The sequence below is a fragment of the Aspergillus piperis genome (assembly GCF_003184755.1).
Source record: "Aspergillus piperis CBS 112811 unplaced genomic scaffold BO85scaffold_14, whole genome shotgun sequence".
NCBI lineage: Eukaryota > Fungi > Ascomycota > Eurotiomycetes > Eurotiales > Aspergillaceae > Aspergillus > Aspergillus piperis.
Genome location: NW_020291604.1, coordinates 56,372 through 72,906, shown reverse-complemented (window position 1 = coordinate 72,906; position 16,535 = coordinate 56,372). Strand labels below are relative to the sequence as shown.

The 16,535-nt window shown below is 50.7% G+C and overlaps 7 protein-coding genes across 7 annotated transcripts; 3 read left to right on the top strand and 4 right to left on the bottom strand.

Moving 5' to 3' along the window:
- Positions 1–1,184: 1,184 nt before the first annotated feature.
- Positions 1,185–2,709, top strand: BO85DRAFT_375951 (kinase-like protein; the record flags this gene model as incomplete). The annotated part of the gene is made up of 5 exons (XM_025656200.1): positions 1,185–1,429; positions 1,496–1,803; positions 1,908–2,221; positions 2,287–2,461; positions 2,522–2,709. 5 exons carry the CDS (start codon positions 1,185–1,187, stop codon positions 2,707–2,709), a joined length of 1,230 nt encoding a protein of 409 aa, XP_025513637.1.
- On the bottom strand, positions 2,676–4,168 carry BO85DRAFT_424392 (guanine nucleotide exchange factor SDO1). Its single transcript, XM_025658041.1, has 2 exons — positions 3,971–4,168; positions 2,676–3,807 (listed from the first exon to the last, which is right to left on the bottom strand). The coding sequence occupies exons 1-2, from the start codon at positions 4,035–4,037 to the stop codon at positions 2,846–2,848; spliced, it is 1,029 nt and encodes a 342-aa protein (XP_025513636.1). The 5' UTR covers positions 4,038–4,168; the 3' UTR covers positions 2,676–2,845.
- A 269-nt stretch (positions 4,169–4,437) lies between these two features.
- On the top strand, positions 4,438–6,527 carry cp3 (carboxypeptidase C PRC1). Its single transcript, XM_025660492.1, has 3 exons — positions 4,438–4,487; positions 4,554–5,155; positions 5,218–6,527. Exons 2-3 carry the CDS (start codon positions 4,648–4,650, stop codon positions 6,381–6,383), a joined length of 1,674 nt encoding a protein of 557 aa, XP_025513635.1. The 5' UTR covers positions 4,438–4,487; positions 4,554–4,647; the 3' UTR covers positions 6,384–6,527.
- A 361-nt stretch (positions 6,528–6,888) lies between these two features.
- BO85DRAFT_479225 (40S ribosomal protein uS13) lies at positions 6,889–7,898 on the bottom strand (the record flags this gene model as incomplete). The annotated part of the gene is made up of 3 exons (XM_025662939.1): positions 6,889–7,287; positions 7,462–7,627; positions 7,895–7,898. The coding sequence occupies 3 exons, from the start codon at positions 7,896–7,898 to the stop codon at positions 6,990–6,992; spliced, it is 468 nt and encodes a 155-aa protein (XP_025513634.1). The 3' UTR covers positions 6,889–6,989.
- A 300-nt stretch (positions 7,899–8,198) lies between these two features.
- Positions 8,199–11,719, top strand: BO85DRAFT_65097 (uncharacterized protein). Its single transcript, XM_025665559.1, has 2 exons — positions 8,199–9,080; positions 9,144–11,719. Exons 1-2 carry the CDS (start codon positions 8,692–8,694, stop codon positions 11,566–11,568), a joined length of 2,814 nt encoding a protein of 937 aa, XP_025513633.1. The 5' UTR covers positions 8,199–8,691; the 3' UTR covers positions 11,569–11,719.
- A 606-nt stretch (positions 11,720–12,325) lies between these two features.
- BO85DRAFT_376280 (peroxidase) lies at positions 12,326–13,526 on the bottom strand (the record flags this gene model as incomplete). Its single annotated transcript, XM_025656217.1, has 3 exons — positions 12,326–13,157; positions 13,215–13,409; positions 13,471–13,526. 3 exons carry the CDS (start codon positions 13,524–13,526, stop codon positions 12,326–12,328), a joined length of 1,083 nt encoding a protein of 360 aa, XP_025513632.1.
- Positions 13,527–14,341: 815 nt separating this feature from the next.
- On the bottom strand, positions 14,342–15,865 carry BO85DRAFT_376129 (MDR family MFS transporter; the record flags this gene model as incomplete). The annotated part of the gene is made up of 1 exon (XM_025656208.1): positions 14,342–15,865. One exon carries the CDS (start codon positions 15,863–15,865, stop codon positions 14,342–14,344), a length of 1,524 nt encoding a protein of 507 aa, XP_025513631.1.
- Positions 15,866–16,535: the final 670 nt, after the last annotated feature.

Here is a 16,535-nt window from a genome sequence, read left to right as displayed (position 1 = left end):
TTTGTTTTTGACTTTTTTTTTTTTTTTTTTTTTTTTCCCCTTCTTTCTTTCATGGTTAGGCTGGCTGGATGAGGGTGGAGGGGTGAGGGATGATGATCTGTGCAGTGGGTGGGTGGATGGTGATCGTGCATTAGTATCGCTGCTCAGATCGCTGAACTAGACTGGATTATGGATGGTGTGTGTGTGTGTGTGGATATTAGTAGTTGCTTCTGGGGTGCAGAGGCTTGGTTTTATTATGTTTTCTTTTGATATTAGTATCACCTATTTTCTTGTACTGTTTGGTGCTTACTAGTAGCAATGAATGGTAGTAGTATATATCTTTACAGCTAATACTAGTAGTACCTAGGTGGACATGACACTGGTGTAGGAAACCAATGTTACTTCAATAAAACAAGAAAAATAATCATACAATTCAATTTCAAGACAATTTCAAGATGAATCTATCGTAATGTGATAGAAATATATATGCATGTACCTAAAATTGCTTATCTTTCTTCCCACTCAGCTACCTGCTGGTCCTTGCTTCTGCGCTGACGAAGTTAATCTGTACCCATTATGTAGCTAGCTAGGTGACTATTGAGGGTATGGCTCAGCTGATGGGAACTTACAGTAGTCTACGCTCTTGCTCATCTTGCTTGTCATTTGCATATGCTGGATGGATTCTAACTCATTTGGCTGGATTGATTAATTCTTGTCTCGTACTTTGGGATATTAGGTTGTGCCTGATGTGGTGGGTGACTCGGTGAGCTATAAAACTAGGGTTATGGTAGAGGTATTTTGGAGATGGGTTGAAGTCAATTGGTAAACCTTTGGTTTCTACTTATTCGTGTGGCCAAGGACATTGTTCTAGCGGAACATATTATAATAATGAAGTGTGCGTAAGTCACTAGAATGTGTACATTTCGGTCTGCTACGCAAAACACAATCAATACTGAATACTGAATAGACCGTGTCTTCCTTGTTCTGATAAAACATTGCGTAGTTAACGAAAGATACATACCGATTGGCTCATCAGTACAATCCCTACTGCTTTATCCAGGTTTGTCTCCCTTGCTCTCATTCTTCGTTGGCATATTGGATTCGCAATATATCCCGGCACCGCCTTTTCCCGCCTCGTCCTACATATTGTAGTTCTCATGTATGCTAAACAGCATTGGTACCCCAATTGCTATCAACCTCACACAATGACTCTATTTCGTCATACAATCAACAAACCTCTTCGCTCCCTGTCCTATAATTCCAGTAAATCACTATCTTTTAAGACTATCACCCCCACCTACCCAATAGAAGAAGAGCGCAACCCACACTACAACATAAACAAATACTATCCCGCCCGAATCGGAGAAACCATCGGGAACAAATACTGTCTCATCTCCAAACTAGGATGGGGTGCTTATTCCATCGCGTGGTTAGCAAAGGATATATCTCGGTCAGTCACACATAGTAATCATCCATTGGTAAAGCACACACTAGATACCTATCTAACACCACAAAGCTGGCCCTGGCAATCAACCAAATATGTAACCTTGAAGATCACGAACTGCGGTGAGGGGGAGAAGAAAGCCGCGGAGGATGAATTGAGGATATCGCAACATATTTCCGCACTGCGGTCTGAACATGAAGGTCGTTCGTATGTTAGACTCGTTGAGGATTCGTTTGAAGTACGAGGTATCCTTGGAGACCATCTCTGCTTGGTATTTGAGCCATTAAGGGAGCCGCTTTGGCTTCTAGGACGGCGTCTTGGAAGTACGAACGGGGTGCCTCCGCAGGTTCTGAAAGCTTTCTTGAGGGTTATACTAACGGGTTTGGATTTCTTGCATTCCGAATGTCGGATCATACACACTGGTACATATATCAGACCATCGTTCGTCTCAATAGTAGTATCCTATCTACTAACAGACCCGCAGATCTAAAAGCCGACAACTTTCTCATTGGATTCGAGGACATCACTATTATCGATAAATATGTCCGCCAACAAGAAGCTCATCCCGCTCCGCATGTACTCCGGAACGGACGTCCTATATACGAATCTAGGAACGACTTCGGCCCACCCAAAAAAGGAGTAGGCATGCTGAAGATATCCGACTTCAGTGCTGCCGTCTTCGGGGATGTACTGACTCCGCATAACCATGACATCCAGCCTCAGCCATTCTGCGCCCCTGAGGTTCTGTTGAAGGCTGGGTGGTCGTATAGTGCTGACATCTGGAATTTAGGGACAGTGGTGAGTCAAAAACGACACATTGTTTCGTCGTGATGTATATATACTTACGACTAGTGCTATGCAAGCTTTGGGAACTGCTCGCTGATGAGACGCTATTTGATGGGTTATGTGAACATCGAAGGAAATATTCCAAGGAGGTGCATGTCGCGCAGATGATTAGACTGCTGGGGGGGCCTCCCCCCTCACGGTTTCTGGATAATTGTGATCCGTGTATACGGGATGGCTTGTTTTCGGCTCAGGGTATGTTATAATTGGTGATTGTGATGGGGCTGTGAATTACTAATTGTTGGATGTGTGTAGGGACATTCAAGTTCCCTGGGTTGATTCCGTCGGAGGAATTCAATTTCTCGAATATGACGCCCTTTCTAGATGGAGAGGATAAACGCTTGTTTATTGGATTCGTTAGGAGAATGCTCCAGTGGGAACCGGAGAGTCGGGCGAGTGCGAAGGAGCTCTATAATGACCCTTGGCTTTGTTATGAACCTTAGGTATATGGTCTTGTCATGATATATTTGAATCTAGTCTTGTAGTATGGTCATATTTATGGCATCATTTTGGTATCCTTCCTAGTCATCAATCATAGCAGGCTGTACATGGTTGCGCCAGATGCATTCCCGGCCGAGCTTACTCTTCATGGGTCACCGTCATATCCAGCACCTCCACGCGTCCTCTGCCCCGGGTCTCGTTACCCACGAACTCATTCAGTCCCTTGAAAGCTCCCGGCTCCGCAAAGCCAATGACCTCCCACTCGTCTCCGCCGACAACCTCCTGAGCCTCGATGGATTCGATGTAGCTCAGGATCTTATCCTTGACATTGCTCGGGCCCTTGGCAGGTGCGGATTCTGCGTCAGAACCGCCCGCCTCATCCTCGGACTCCTGCTGACGAGCCTTCTTGGACCCCTTTCCACCCTTCTTGTTGGACTTGGAGCCGCCCTTGGATGGCGCCTCCTTTTCCTTACCACCCGCGCCAGCACCACCGGCCGCGCCACCCTTGACACTCTGCTTCAACAGTGACACAGGACAGGTAACGCGGAGACGCATCCGCGCCCGCATCACAGGAATAGGTTGCCATGCAATAAGCGCCTTCATGGCCTCAAGCGCTTGACTCTTCGCGGACTTGTTAGCAGTCACACCCGTCCAGAGCGGTTTCCGCGGGCGGCTCTCCTCGCTGTTATCCCCATCCGTCTCCCCATTGCCGGGTGTTTGCGATTGTTGACCACTAGCCGAGCTCAGCTGGTCCAAGGCCTTGGAGATCATTCCGGGGGTATAGACTCGTTTCGTCGTAGGATCAACCAGCCGTCCTGATACAATATCCAACACTTCCTTCTCCACTCGCTCGATGATTTCCTTCCGCTCGCGCTCGCCAACCTGCACTTCACCCTTTCGTAAAATTTCTTGCCGGATCTCATCTGCAGGTGTGTCGGCGCCGAAGGCCTTTGTTAACTCGGCGGATGGGGCTGTTTGCGCTTTAGAAACGGACAGGAAGATCGTGGGGACTTGGAGAACATTGTCGAGATCCTTCTCTGCACCGGAGCGATATTCGAGGAGTTTGTTCTTGTAGCAGGCGAGCTCGAAGCGCTTTTTACCTGTTCGTTGAACGGTTAGCGGGGTTGCGGGGCCGATTGGAAGTTTCGCAAGAAGTTTTTCTTTCTACGCCTGAGATTTGCGCATGATCTCCCCACATAACTGATAGACATGCCACCCAAGACGATCCCAAATGAAGGGTCACACATGTATAACAGTACGTACCCTTTTTTAGCCTGACGACTGATACATTGGTAAATTTGATCTGGTTTGATGGTTGGTTGATGGGCATGTTGCCGGAAGCCTCTGCGACAAAGCAAGAGGCTCTTGTGTATAGACGGACTCAATCCAGACGAAATATGAATTCGGTATACTCGCAGTTGAGTCAGTGAGGAGATTATGTTTCGAATGCGCTGAAGAAATGCTGTTGACAGCCCAAGGCAGTCACCCGACGGGCCTGTGATTGGAGGAAACCGCAATGACGCCGGTCCCGTGCCATGTGCTGACTCAGCTTCATGACTCAGCGCGTGACTTTCTGCAAAGGGAAGGCACCGGCCTGTGATTGGCCGCCTTCCGTCCCTGCTATCGAGGCGTCATCGCCTGCCTGCAGCCCATCCAGTACACCTCCTCTTCTCTCCTCTCTCCTTCCTTCCTCTCCATCCTCTTCTGGGTTTCCATTGATCACCCAGTAGCTGGTATTTGCTGAGCTTCTTGCTTTTTCTAACTTGATACTTTTGTGTCCGTAAGTTCACTCCTATGCCTCTGACCACCTCCCTTGATAACCCGTGCTGATAAGCTCCCTGCCCAGGTACCGTACCTTCCAGACCGCAAGGTACCCATCCTCTACCTACTCATCCCATCGTCATTTCGATTTCATACCAACCCCGTTGGGTTCCAGCACAATGAGAGTTCTTCCAGCTGCTATGCTGGTTGGAGCGGCCACTGCGGCCGTCCCTCCCTTCCAGCAGGTCCTTGGAGGTAACGGTGCCAAGCACGGTGCCGACCATGCGGCCGAGGTCCCTGCGGATCACAGTGCCGACGGGTTCTCCAAGCCGCTGCACGCATTCCAGGAGGAGCTGAAGTCTCTCTCTGATGAGGCTCGTAAGCTCTGGGATGAGGTTGCTAGCTTCTTCCCGGAGAGCATGGATCAGAACCCTCTCTTCTCCCTCCCCAAGAAGCATAACCGCCGCCCCGACCACCACTGGGACCACATCGTCCGCGGCTCCGACGTCCAGAGCGTCTGGGTCACTGGTGAGAACGGTGAGAAGGAGCGTGAAGTCGATGGCAAGCTGGAAGCCTATGATCTCAGGGTCAAGAAGACCGATCCTAGCTCTCTTGGCATCGACCCCGGTGTAAAGCAGTACACCGGTTATCTCGATGACAACGAGAACGACAAGCACCTGTTCTACTGTAAGTCCACCTGGGTTCAAGATCACGCCTTACATATGTTCTTAATATCTAATGCAATGTAGGGTTCTTCGAGTCTCGCAATGACCCCGAGAACGACCCTGTTGTTCTGTGGCTGAACGGTGGCCCTGGATGCTCTTCCCTCACCGGTCTTTTCATGGAGCTCGGCCCTAGCAGCATCAACAAGAAGATCCAGCCGGTCTACAATGACTACGCTTGGAACTCCAACGCGTCCGTGATCTTCCTTGACCAGCCTGTCAATGTCGGTTACTCCTACAGCAACTCTGCTGTCAGCGACACGGTCGCTGCTGGCAAGGACGTCTATGCCTTGCTTACCCTCTTCTTCAAACAATTCCCCGAGTATGCCAAGCAGGACTTCCACATTGCCGGTGAATCCTATGCTGGTCACTATATCCCCGTCTTTGCTTCGGAGATTTTGTCTCACAAGAAGCGCAACATCAACCTGCAGTCCGTTCTCATTGGCAACGGTCTCACCGACGGACTCACTCAGTACGAGTACTACCGTCCCATGGCCTGTGGTGACGGTGGTTACCCAGCTGTCTTGGACGAGGGCTCCTGCCAGGCCATGGACAACGCCCTTCCTCGCTGCCAGTCTATGATTGAGTCTTGCTACAGTTCCGAGAGCGCTTGGGTTTGTGTCCCGGCCTCCATCTACTGTAACAACGCCCTCCTTGCCCCTTACCAGCGCACCGGACAGAACGTCTACGATGTTCGTGGTAAGTGCGAGGATAGCTCCAACCTTTGCTACTCGGCCATGGGCTACGTCAGCGACTACCTGAACAAGCCCGAGGTCATTGAGGCTGTTGGCGCTGAGGTCAACGGCTACGACTCGTGCAACTTTGACATCAACCGCAACTTCCTCTTCCACGGTGACTGGATGAAGCCCTACCACCGTCTCGTTCCGGGACTCCTGGAGCAGATCCCTGTCCTGATCTACGCTGGTGACGCCGATTTCATCTGCAACTGGCTTGGCAACAAGGCCTGGACTGAAGCCCTTGAGTGGCCCGGACAGGCTGAATATGCCTCCGCTAAGCTGGAGGACTTGGTCGTGGTCGAGAATGAGCACAAGGGCAAGAAGATCGGCCAGGTCAAGTCCCATGGCAACTTCACCTTCATGCGTCTTTATGGTGGTGGCCACATGGTCCCGATGGACCAGCCTGAGTCGAGTCTCGAGTTCTTCAACCGCTGGTTGGGAGGTGAATGGTTCTAAAGACGTGCTATCACCGCATATAGACTTTCTGGTCATCTCGGTGACACTGCAGATATGTTTCTTAACGATAGTTTGAGGATGCTTGTCAATGCCCATTAATCCCGAGCCTTATGTTGCATGGTATCTATGAGTTTGTCACTATAGTGCATTATGCATTTTGTACTTCGTACGAGAATGAATCGATCGCATTTACACGCCTTCAGTTAGTACCATACCGTCTGTACGTAGTGTAGAACACGAAATTTAATTAAGAGTGTCGACGACTAAGCAAAAGAACGTCTCAGTCGATATTAAAAGGTAGACCACGCCCATAGAAACCGAGCCATAACAGCCTACCCATATTTCGCCACCAAATGACTCGTACATTCGTATCATAAACCAGCAGACAAAGGAAACTTGAGGAAAGGATGGTTTGGTATTCATTCATATTGGTATGATTCTTTTCATTTCGGACACGGCATTTTCTAATATTGTTCCCGGTCCCAGGGAAGATTTCGTTAAAAAAATCCACACCAACATACACAAAAGGAATCCATCCTTCCCACGATCCACTCCAGCAAGTACGAAGAAACAAACGCAGATGATATGACCCCGATGATTGTTTTTTTAGTTCTTCTTCTTGCTGACACCGACGGTGCGTCCACGACGACCGGTGGTCTTGGTGTGCTGACCGCGGACACGGAGACCCCAGTAGTGACGGAGACCACGGTGGGAGCGGATCTTCTTCAGGCGCTCGAGATCCTCACGGATCTTGCTGTCGAGGGAGTTGGAGACGACCTGGGAGTCCTTGCCATCGGTGATGTCGCGCTGTCTGTTGAGGAACCAGGTGGGGATCTTGTACTGGGTGGGGGCCTGGAGGATGGTGACGATACGCTCGAGCTCTTCGGTGGTGAGTTCACCAGCGCTGTTAAAGAGATATCAAAGTCAACTTGATGTTCTTGTATGTATCCCTTAACCCTTCGGGGTCTGTGTATTCTCGTGGCCCTTATGTCCCCCTCTTATTGTATCCGTGTGACCAAACTTCTCTCCATCCCATTTGTTCGAAACCATCGAGGAAAGTAGTGTAGTGTGAACGTACCGCTTGCTGAGGTCAACGTCGGCCTTCTTGCAGACCAAGTTGGAGTAACGGCGACCAACACCCTTGATCTGGGTCAAGGCGTACATGATCTTCTGCTTGCCGTCAACATTGGTGTTGAGCAGACGCAGAATGTACTGGAAGTTCGTCTTCTCGCCGGACACGAGCGCTAAAAATTCCGAAGAAAAAACCGCAGTCAGCCTTTCTGTCTTGTAAAATCGGTTGTTGCCATAATGATGATGATGATGGAGCAGAAAAAATTTCAATGATTCCGTCGCCGCTGTTTCCTGCCCGTCTGTATCCGCGATGATAATTTCCTCCAAATACCCCCCAGCGATTTATGAATATTTCCTCCCAAAATGACCGGCAAAAAACGAACAGCGACGGAAATCAAAGATGCAGGGTTGGAAATCCGATTTCAGGGTCTTTCACGTACACATGATGGGCGATGGCGCGAAGGACCGCGATTGATTGTCGACAGGCGAGAGGGATGAGAAGGAGGTGAAATCGAGGCGGGCTTGCGAGTGCTTCTTCCAACTTTGCTCTCGCCCGTTGTGGGATCGGGTAAGCTGGGCTCTAGCCTATTCGGGTATGGTGGGATTCAGGGCTCGCTTGTGCTTCGGGCTATTCCGGAATAGGGTATATTATCACTTGACTGTCTTGTGCACGTGATCTTGGTGTTCCGGTACGGTATTCCGTGTATGCCAGCCATGTAGTATTTGATTTATGCCTGAGGCCATGTATGATATAGAACATCGCGGTACGACGGGATTCACCTCATCTTCAGCTTTCCAAGTGCCTCGTTAGCAGATATCTCCGTGATATGATCACTGGTGTGTTTGGAATATGCCTCCAGACCATATCTTTATTCTGAAACACCTATTGAGAATGATTTCTCCTACATTCTCCTCCGGCTGATTGCAAGGAATATGCCAGCCAAATCCGTCAAGTTGCACTCTGTACTTGACAATTTGCCTGACTAAAGTGTTCTCTTCTTGCAGATACACCCCAAATGACGGAAATTGCAGTGAAGCTCAGTATATCTGAGTCTTAATCACTGTGTAACATGAGATTCCCTGGGGTATAAGTATGAAGCAGATTGATCGGTCTCTCCACATTTTCTATCAGCAGCTGCTTTGCCTTGTGTTCCTTCCGAAAGCCAAATAACCAGTATTCATTCACCAAAGCATACTCACTGCAAAACTACTTACGGTCCTCGAAGCAATAAGCAAAATGGAGTCAGCCTCACAGCCAATTGAATATGTCGAGTGTAGGCACCCACTCTTCGATGTTGACCAGCTCGAAGAGCCTGCCGACACAGACCAACTATGCGGAAAACGCATCAAGACGTTGACCGATATGCTGCTTAACGGGGGCAGGGGCGTATACGATAAGCTGCTGGAGTTCCATGGCTGGGGTTATAAGTATAATACTGATTCTCATCCTTCCCTTCAGCCAAGGCGGGTAAAAATGGCAATCCTGATGAAAATCCTCTGGAATCAAGCTGAATATCACCAGCCCAAGTCATTGGAAGAACTCTTCAACTGGGAAAGGGACGCCGGCCCTCGATTGCTGAGACAGGGGTGTGTTCAAGGGTTGAACAATTACCTACCCATAAGTAGGTGTTCCCCTGATCCCCCAAGGGTTTTGCAAGCATCAAACTCACGGACCCGTGGGTCTGTTAGGACTTCAGGTGATATACCGGAGGAGTATGTGAAGGTTATGGAGAAACAACCATATAAAATTGGTAAGCTCGACGAAGAGCTTCTTGAACTTGCGACACCACAAGGGGATCAAACTGAAGAAGAACAAAGCGAACTCATTGAAAGTAGTACTGACAATTCGGAAGATTCCGAACATACAGAGTGGGTCCCTTCAACCAGTCCTGAGGACCAGGGAGACGAGGATGAAATGACCGACATCGAAGAGGAGGAAACCTCTGACCGTGGTGATGGGGATCCTATGGAAGAATGTTCCTCGGGTGGCAGAACACCAACTCCTACGACAAAAGTCGAAAGCCCTGCTACGCAGCATAGAGAAAGCTTCTCAGAGAGCCGGAGACCAAGTGAACAAAACACCGAAGGTGTCAGTGACCCTAACACCACAACTTCTACATCCCAGCAGTTCCGGAGAGCAGAACCAGTACCTACCCAGCATGCCCAGTTAGTTACTGAGGCAGTGCAACGTGCTGTCATGAAATTCACTTATCACGAGCTTGAACGCCATCAGACTGCTGCCCCATTGGACATGCCACGACCATGGCTGACGGCCAACTTAAATACGATGAACAATGTCCAGTACAGCTTACACCCAGTGACAGCTGAGGTAGAGCTGCTCACGGCAGACAATCCGCGACGCCCCCGGACTACCAGGTCTTATAGAGGCCGAGGCCCTGTTAGCAAGAAATACAGCGAAAGTGCGATTGGCTGTGCTATCGTCGCAGGCCGACTGCTAGATGCCGGGTCCACCAACATCGACCGCAAGCAGCCGGGCTGGCAGAATCGCTTCACACCTCTTGAGCAAACCTTCATTGAAGCGACCGATGGTCAATGGGATTTCCTCGATAGAGAAGAAAGTATTGGGCTAGTCGAATGCTATGCTAACGTGCTCCCTCAACTGGGCATGGGGCCTACTTGGGATATGCGAAGCGTCTGGCGCAAATTTACGGGCAACTTTGACCAGTTCGCGTGCTCCTACAATGAAGAGACTACTGCGCACTGTGAGTGCGGGCCATCCAGGGATAGCAGAACCACTGTGGATGGCACCCGCTTGACCACTCTGGCACCGCCTGTGCTCGAGACTGATCGGAACGGCGTGAGTATGGAGGAGGTACTGTCTCGGGTATTTGACCCTCAGCGCCAGAGAACCTGCATCAAATGTAACCACTCGGTTAACTATGAGAGACGATTCAAAACCGTCCCCATGCGCCTGGTAGTGGAACTCGGTCCTAATGTGTCTATACGGTCGCATACAAAGGACATTACCCTATCATATCGTGATGATGGTGGTGAGGGGCATAAAGCCACATACCGCTGGATAGGAGGGATATACTCATCAGCACCAGGTTTTTTGTGTCTCTTGTGGACTGGTGCCGAACGTGGGGTGCGCTGCACGAACCTGTATTCGTATGAAAGCGATTTGCACGACGGAGCCATACTTGGATTTCCCATGTCAGAAAACCACGCGGACCAAGTGCCCGAGCATTTTTGGAGGAACCAGCAGATCCCCTTGCTCTTCTACGAGCGGGTTATGAACCCGAGTATTGGCGAGCTCCAAGTAGCTGTGAGTGCAGTTAGCGGCATGCTAGAGTCTGCCTACCAGGGTGAGCTTTTCCTCCAGCAAAGTCCTGGTTGGGCCCCGCCCGAACTACCACCTCGGCAGCAGAACCAATATCCTTGGGATCGTTACATGCCTGAATGTATCAGACGCTTTAAATGTGCCAATTCGGATCTTCGAGTCATGTTAGTCCGAGGTACGCAACCCCAGGCGCAACCCCAGGTACAACCCCAGGTACAAATTCAGGCGCAACCCCAGGTGCAAGCCCAGGTGCAACGCCAAGAGCAGGCTGCACCTAACTGGCCTAGAAGAGCGCGAGCACAGCCTTACGCTCCAGCTCATCCATACGCGGTTATGTCCATGTCCCCCACACCGATAATGTCAGCAGATACGCCATCCCCTGGGACCATGATGTCAGCTTCATCGTATGTAGGTGGTGCAATGCCACCACCACCTCCTAGGACCAGGCCGATGTATATCACTAGGCCAGGATATGTGCCTCCTGCCAGTCCTGTTCGGCAACACCCCCCTCTCCATCATCCAGCTCTCCATGGGTCTTTGGCTTCCTCTCCTGTAGCCTTTCCTCAACAGAGAGTCGCTTACAGTCCGGGGATTCCGACCACCGCTCCACCCCCTTATGAAGTCGTACAGGCGATGACCAACCAAATGCAGCTGACAAACCCGAATGGTAACGCCTCTGGTGGCTATGGGCCTACCATGATGGGTCAATCCTCCTCGCCGCGACCACAACCACAGCTACCACAACCACAGCTACCACCAACCCATCCAGAGAATTGGGTGAGTAGGCCCGGCCACCATGGACCTCGCCAGTGAGGTCTTCACCTGTAGCCCCGCCAGACGCACCACGGCCATGAAGACATGCTAGCCAACCAAAATTGAAGAGCGATGGAATAAGACTCTCCCCCTAGCTTGAGTTCGGGTTTCAGATATGATAGATAGAATACAACATAGACAAGACAACTTTTTCAAATTCAAAAAGCACTTACTACTGCATCAGAATCAATAACGAAGACATACTGTCCGATATACTTTCATGGGTAGAATGCCGTCTTAAGCGGTGGTAGTTCATTTAGTTACTTAGAGAACGGATCCCGGTCCAGAAATCCGGGGAACAATGAAAAGGGGAGAGGAACAAGGTCATACCAGCACAATAACCCTTTCTCTCAATAACCGAGCAGCTTTAGTACCTCTATCCTCCCGGCTAGTAAGGATGGAATGGAGTAACCTAGCACGGCTACTGGGCTGGTTTCAAGGTGAACGCGTTGCCAGCTATGCCGGTGGGAGCCAATGACGGCCGGGCCAAAGTCAGCGCATGGACCTTTCCCCGCATTCATTGAATCCCCGGCCTTTTTCCCTTTCTCTCTTTTATGCCTCTCCCTCGCTTCTTTCTCTCTCCTTGCTTTCTTCTTTCTCTCAACTACTCGAAATGACGGGCTTCTTCGTTTCTTCATTATGAATGAACTTGAGATTTATTACTCTAGCCAATGTACACGCTTCGATCTCTATCTAGTCCTCTAAAATCCTTCTATGGTATATCAAATCATGATCCTCCCAAATATCCATCGCATATTTACAGCCTGGCCCGCACAGGTTCGGCCTTCGGCTTCTTTGGTGGTCCTGTCGGCGTGTTGCTCTTCTTGGGAGCAGAGATATAACCTCCCTTGACATTGTCGGTGTTGAGAACAGCACCCTTCTCGTCTCGTCGAATACCCAGCTCGACCAACTTCGCGAATACCTTCGCAAAGTGGTCAAAGAACAAGTCCTTGTCCTCTGCATACTTCTCCACCCACTGGCGGAAGGATGGGTCCGTCTTGAGTGCAATATCGGTGGGCAGCATCATCAACAACTCGTCTCCCTCCTCCGCATCCGGGTCCTCATATACGAACTGGCTCATGCCGTTCGCCAACTTCCGAGGAGTCCACTCCAACTTTAATAGAAGCTTGAAGAACTGATTGGAGAATCGTGTTGGGTTGTTCACCCAGGGACCTTCGAACCCACTGCGATCGGTATGGCACCGACCCAGGTTGTGTCCTCCCGCCAACGCCACAATCTCCTGGTCGTTGAAGCCCATCCGGTTGAAGATAAAGCGGAGATGGTCTGCACCCTGAGCACCATCAGGTAGACGGCCACGAGGCGGTACCTTGGAGTCGTCAACCAGGTCCGTCCGACCTGGCTTCCACTCGACTTCCGGCCCGCCCATCTCCTTGATCGCCACCACGCCTGCTAACGTCCACAAATCGGAGTATGTGATCCAAGGATGCTTCTCCTTTACAGGTTCTAAAAATGCCCGACCGTATTGAAGGCCTGCGTTTGACGGATCGCCCCCCTCTGCTTCATATCGCATGCCCGCACCGTTGCTGCCGCCCGTGTCGGTTTCGGCATCGTAGGTACCCGCGGAGTGCCTGCTCAGGGGTTAGTGGCGACTGACATGCAAGGCTTTCATCCTGGGGATAACTCACCATGCCAGCCGGACGAATACTGGACCTGCGCTTCCATCATCATAATCCGGCTTCTTCAGTTGTGCGACAATGTCCTTGCGGACGGCGTTGTAATCGCCCGGGCTGCTCATCTCGGCCGATAGATCGGTCGTCCGGGGTAGTGCGGTGGGTCGGAGATAGGGGATGTGAAAATTGTTCACGCGATGCTGGATTTTCCTCGGGGGTTGCAGCACAGAACACGGTGACTAGGGATTAGGATGAAGAAAAGAATGGTCACCAAAGATAGGGAAAGAGAACGAAATAAGGAGCGTTCCTTTTGTTGGCAAGACACATGAAGGGATGGCGACCAGTGGATCCGCGGCCCGAATTCATGGAGGGCCAGTGCCAGTGCCGAGGTTCATCGCCAGGGCGGCGAACTGGACCCGTCTTTGGGAACTCGCTGGAACTATCGCTCCCAGTCCGATTATTGCTTATCGGACTCGCTGATTGGACGCTCACTACGGTGCAGCGATTAATCGACCCATCTTCATATGAAGGGAGGCAATTTACTGGTATTCTCATTGCTATCTAGAGGAGATTGCGACCATGTGGTTTCTTCAGCACTTGGATGGAGGAAATGAGGTCATCGATGTGTGTTCTTCGCCATCCTGGCTCCTTCAGTTAAATCAATTGCCGTTACCCTCGGAATTTGGATTCCCGGTTTTTGCTCCCGCCTAGACGGGCGTACGGAATTCTAGGCTTGTCGAGTAATCACGAGCAATGCAGAGCAGCACACTTGATTGGTTCTGCATCTGCAAACTTATTTGAATTGCCCAGTGCCAGTAAGGAGAGGGCGTGGTTCAGATTTAGCGTGATGCGAATAGCAGCGCAATGAAAATAAACGATAGAAAGGTTTGCACTTGCGATTATGGGCACGCAATACTGAGGGCCGAGGGCCATAAGATCACCCGGAATGACTGCTAACCCCTTCGCATATCCCGTTGCAATATGGTGGCTCATCTGTCATAAGCTGGGTGTTGATTTAATCTATTAACTGAATAGTATTCTAAATTTGCCACTATGCAGGCGGGCTCTGTGGCTATGTCTATAATGAGCACGCCGAATTATATATGCTCCATCTCTATCGTTATCGAAATGATAAAAAACGATCATTCAGCTGCTTTTTCCAGCCGATTCTCCTCCTGGCCCGGTTTCGGTCTGCTCTTGATGAGATAGAGCACACTGATGGCAACTCCAAGCCCACCCAGTCCGATACCCATGTACAAGGCTCCGCGATACCCTTTAAGCGTATCATGGAAGGTTTGGCCACCGTTATTCACATGCACCTCGACAGTGCCCGCAAAGCCCAGCCCCAGCGAGATGCTATAATTAACGACCGTCGTGACCAACGACGCTGCAACACCCTGATGGCGACGCCCGACCGCATTCGACAAGACAACCGTGGCCGCAGGGAACGACATGTCCATTCCCCACGGAGTGACCAACAGCGTTACAAAGGCCAACGCCCAATACGTCTGATGAACCGGAGCGATAGCCGAAAATATATTACCCAGGGTGAAAGCCACCATGGCCATCAGCATGATCCAGCCGGGCCGCATTTTCGCCATGAGGAGTCCCGTCGTGAATGAGGCCGTCAGTCCGGACAAGGCCGGCGGTATGAACTGCGCCGATGCCAGCAACGGCGATATGCCTCGGATATTCTCCAAGAACCGCCAGAAGTAGTAGACCCAGATGCCGAAACTGGCCCAGCCACATGCAATGCAGCCCAGGATAAAGCAGACGTCGAGATCCAGTGCGTGGAAAGGGATGAGTGGCTTGGCCGCGTACTTGATCTCCCAGACGAAGAACATGGCTAGAATCAGGGCTCCGATGATTAGCAGGACGTATACATATGCCTCCTGCCATCCTACCACGGGTGCCTGGTTCCACGCGATGTTGATCAGGACCAAGCCTGCAACTCCGAAGAATGCCCCGGCCACGTCTAGTTCAGACATCAGCTGCGCAAGCGACATACCCTGCGCGACTGACGGGGAAGGAGGAATCGCAAGGAGGGACATGATCGCCAACACAAAGCAATAGATCGCCATGGCCCAGAAAGTCCACGGCCACCAAGCGAGCTGGGAAAACAGCGACGCAAAGATGGCTCCCAAAACGGCGCCGTTTGGCGCGGTAGCCCCGAAGAGCGAGAAGACCATATACTTCTTCTTTCCCGGTCGGTACGTCGCACCCAGCAGGGCCAGGCCATTAGGAAGGAGCATCGCAGGCCCGATGCCTTGCAAGGTACGCGCAAAAATGAACAGGATGTAGTTCGAATACACACTCACCCCCGCCACCAGGGACCAGATCGCGAACCAGATCCACCCGGTGACATACAAGATACGGTATCCGAAAATATCGCCACAGCGGCCGAAGAATAGAATGAAAGTGCCGACAGTTAGGGAGTACCCAGCGATTAGCCAACTGGAAATACCAGGGTTGGTGATGCCGAAGCTGTCGCTGATGATCTCAAGTGGGGCGAGGGTGTTTCCGAGCGCGGCCTGCGTCATGAACTGCGACATGCAGACCACAAAGACGAAGACGAGCTCATGAAGAGGCGAGAAGGTCTGAACGGCCGAGCGGATGGATTCTGATCGCGAAAGTGTGCCTTCGAGTGTACTGTCTGAGGAGGCCATTTCGGCGGTTGTATCTGTCATAATGATGATCGTCGTCGGGAAGCTTATTAGCAGCTGTTTAGGACGGGCCGTTGAAGTGTATGCCGTCAGCCACTATGCATGAAGAATCAGTAAAGTTCACCCCAGGGGCTTCCCAGAGTGATTTGGGAAGGTCTTCCTGAACAAGAATCAGGATTAAGGTTGACCGTTGAGCTGATGTCACCTCGGGTGGGAAAGAAAAGTTACAACGTGGGAAAGAGAAAAAAAAGTGGGAATAAGTGGGGACGGCAACGGTCTTTCGAAGAAGTTTCTACGGAGTACCAACACCGGTTATCGGACTTTGCCCCTGGCGCTTACACAGTAGGGAGGTGGGTATCTGACCCTATTATCTCTTTGTTGGTCGTCTTTAGTCTCGGATTTCGGTGGTTGTGTTATCTCGGTGGCTTGATACTTGATATGCTTTTTATTACGGCTGAGATGGCTGATGACCTTTGTGGGGGGTTACACTACAGCTATTACTAGTTTACTAGTTTAGTATGTATGCGTAGACGTATGTTGCATAGTTAGCTTAGGATTTAGTGATTGAGCAGTGAGTTGTCCTGTTAAATTCGCCGCGGCACTACTTCTTCTTCGTTGATGAAAGTACTTCCGAAAATGTCGTCATCGTCATTCTTAATCAATCTAATCTAGA

What these genes read in the sequence shown, in the direction of transcription:
- cp3 (XM_025660492.1), top strand. Translation starts at nt 4,648, where the DNA reads ATGAGAGTTCTTCCAGCTGCTATGCTGGTTGGAGCGGCCACTGCGGCC. An exon ending in CGACAAGCACCTGTTCTACT is followed by an intron (nt 5,156 to 5,217) that starts GTAAGTCCACCT and finishes AATGCAATGTAG; the next exon opens with GGTTCTTCGAGTCTCGCAAT.
- BO85DRAFT_424392 (XM_025658041.1), bottom strand. Translation starts at nt 4,037, where the DNA reads ATGCCCATCAACCAACCATCAAACCAGATCAAATTTACCAATGTATCA. An exon ending in AGTCGTCAGGCTAAAAAAGG is followed by an intron (nt 3,808 to 3,970) that starts GTACGTACTGTT and finishes TTCAACGAACAG; the next exon opens with GTAAAAAGCGCTTCGAGCTC.
- BO85DRAFT_65097 (XM_025665559.1), top strand. Translation starts at nt 8,692, where the DNA reads ATGGAGTCAGCCTCACAGCCAATTGAATATGTCGAGTGTAGGCACCCA. An exon ending in AATTACCTACCCATAAGTAG is followed by an intron (nt 9,081 to 9,143) that starts GTGTTCCCCTGA and finishes TGGGTCTGTTAG; the next exon opens with GACTTCAGGTGATATACCGG.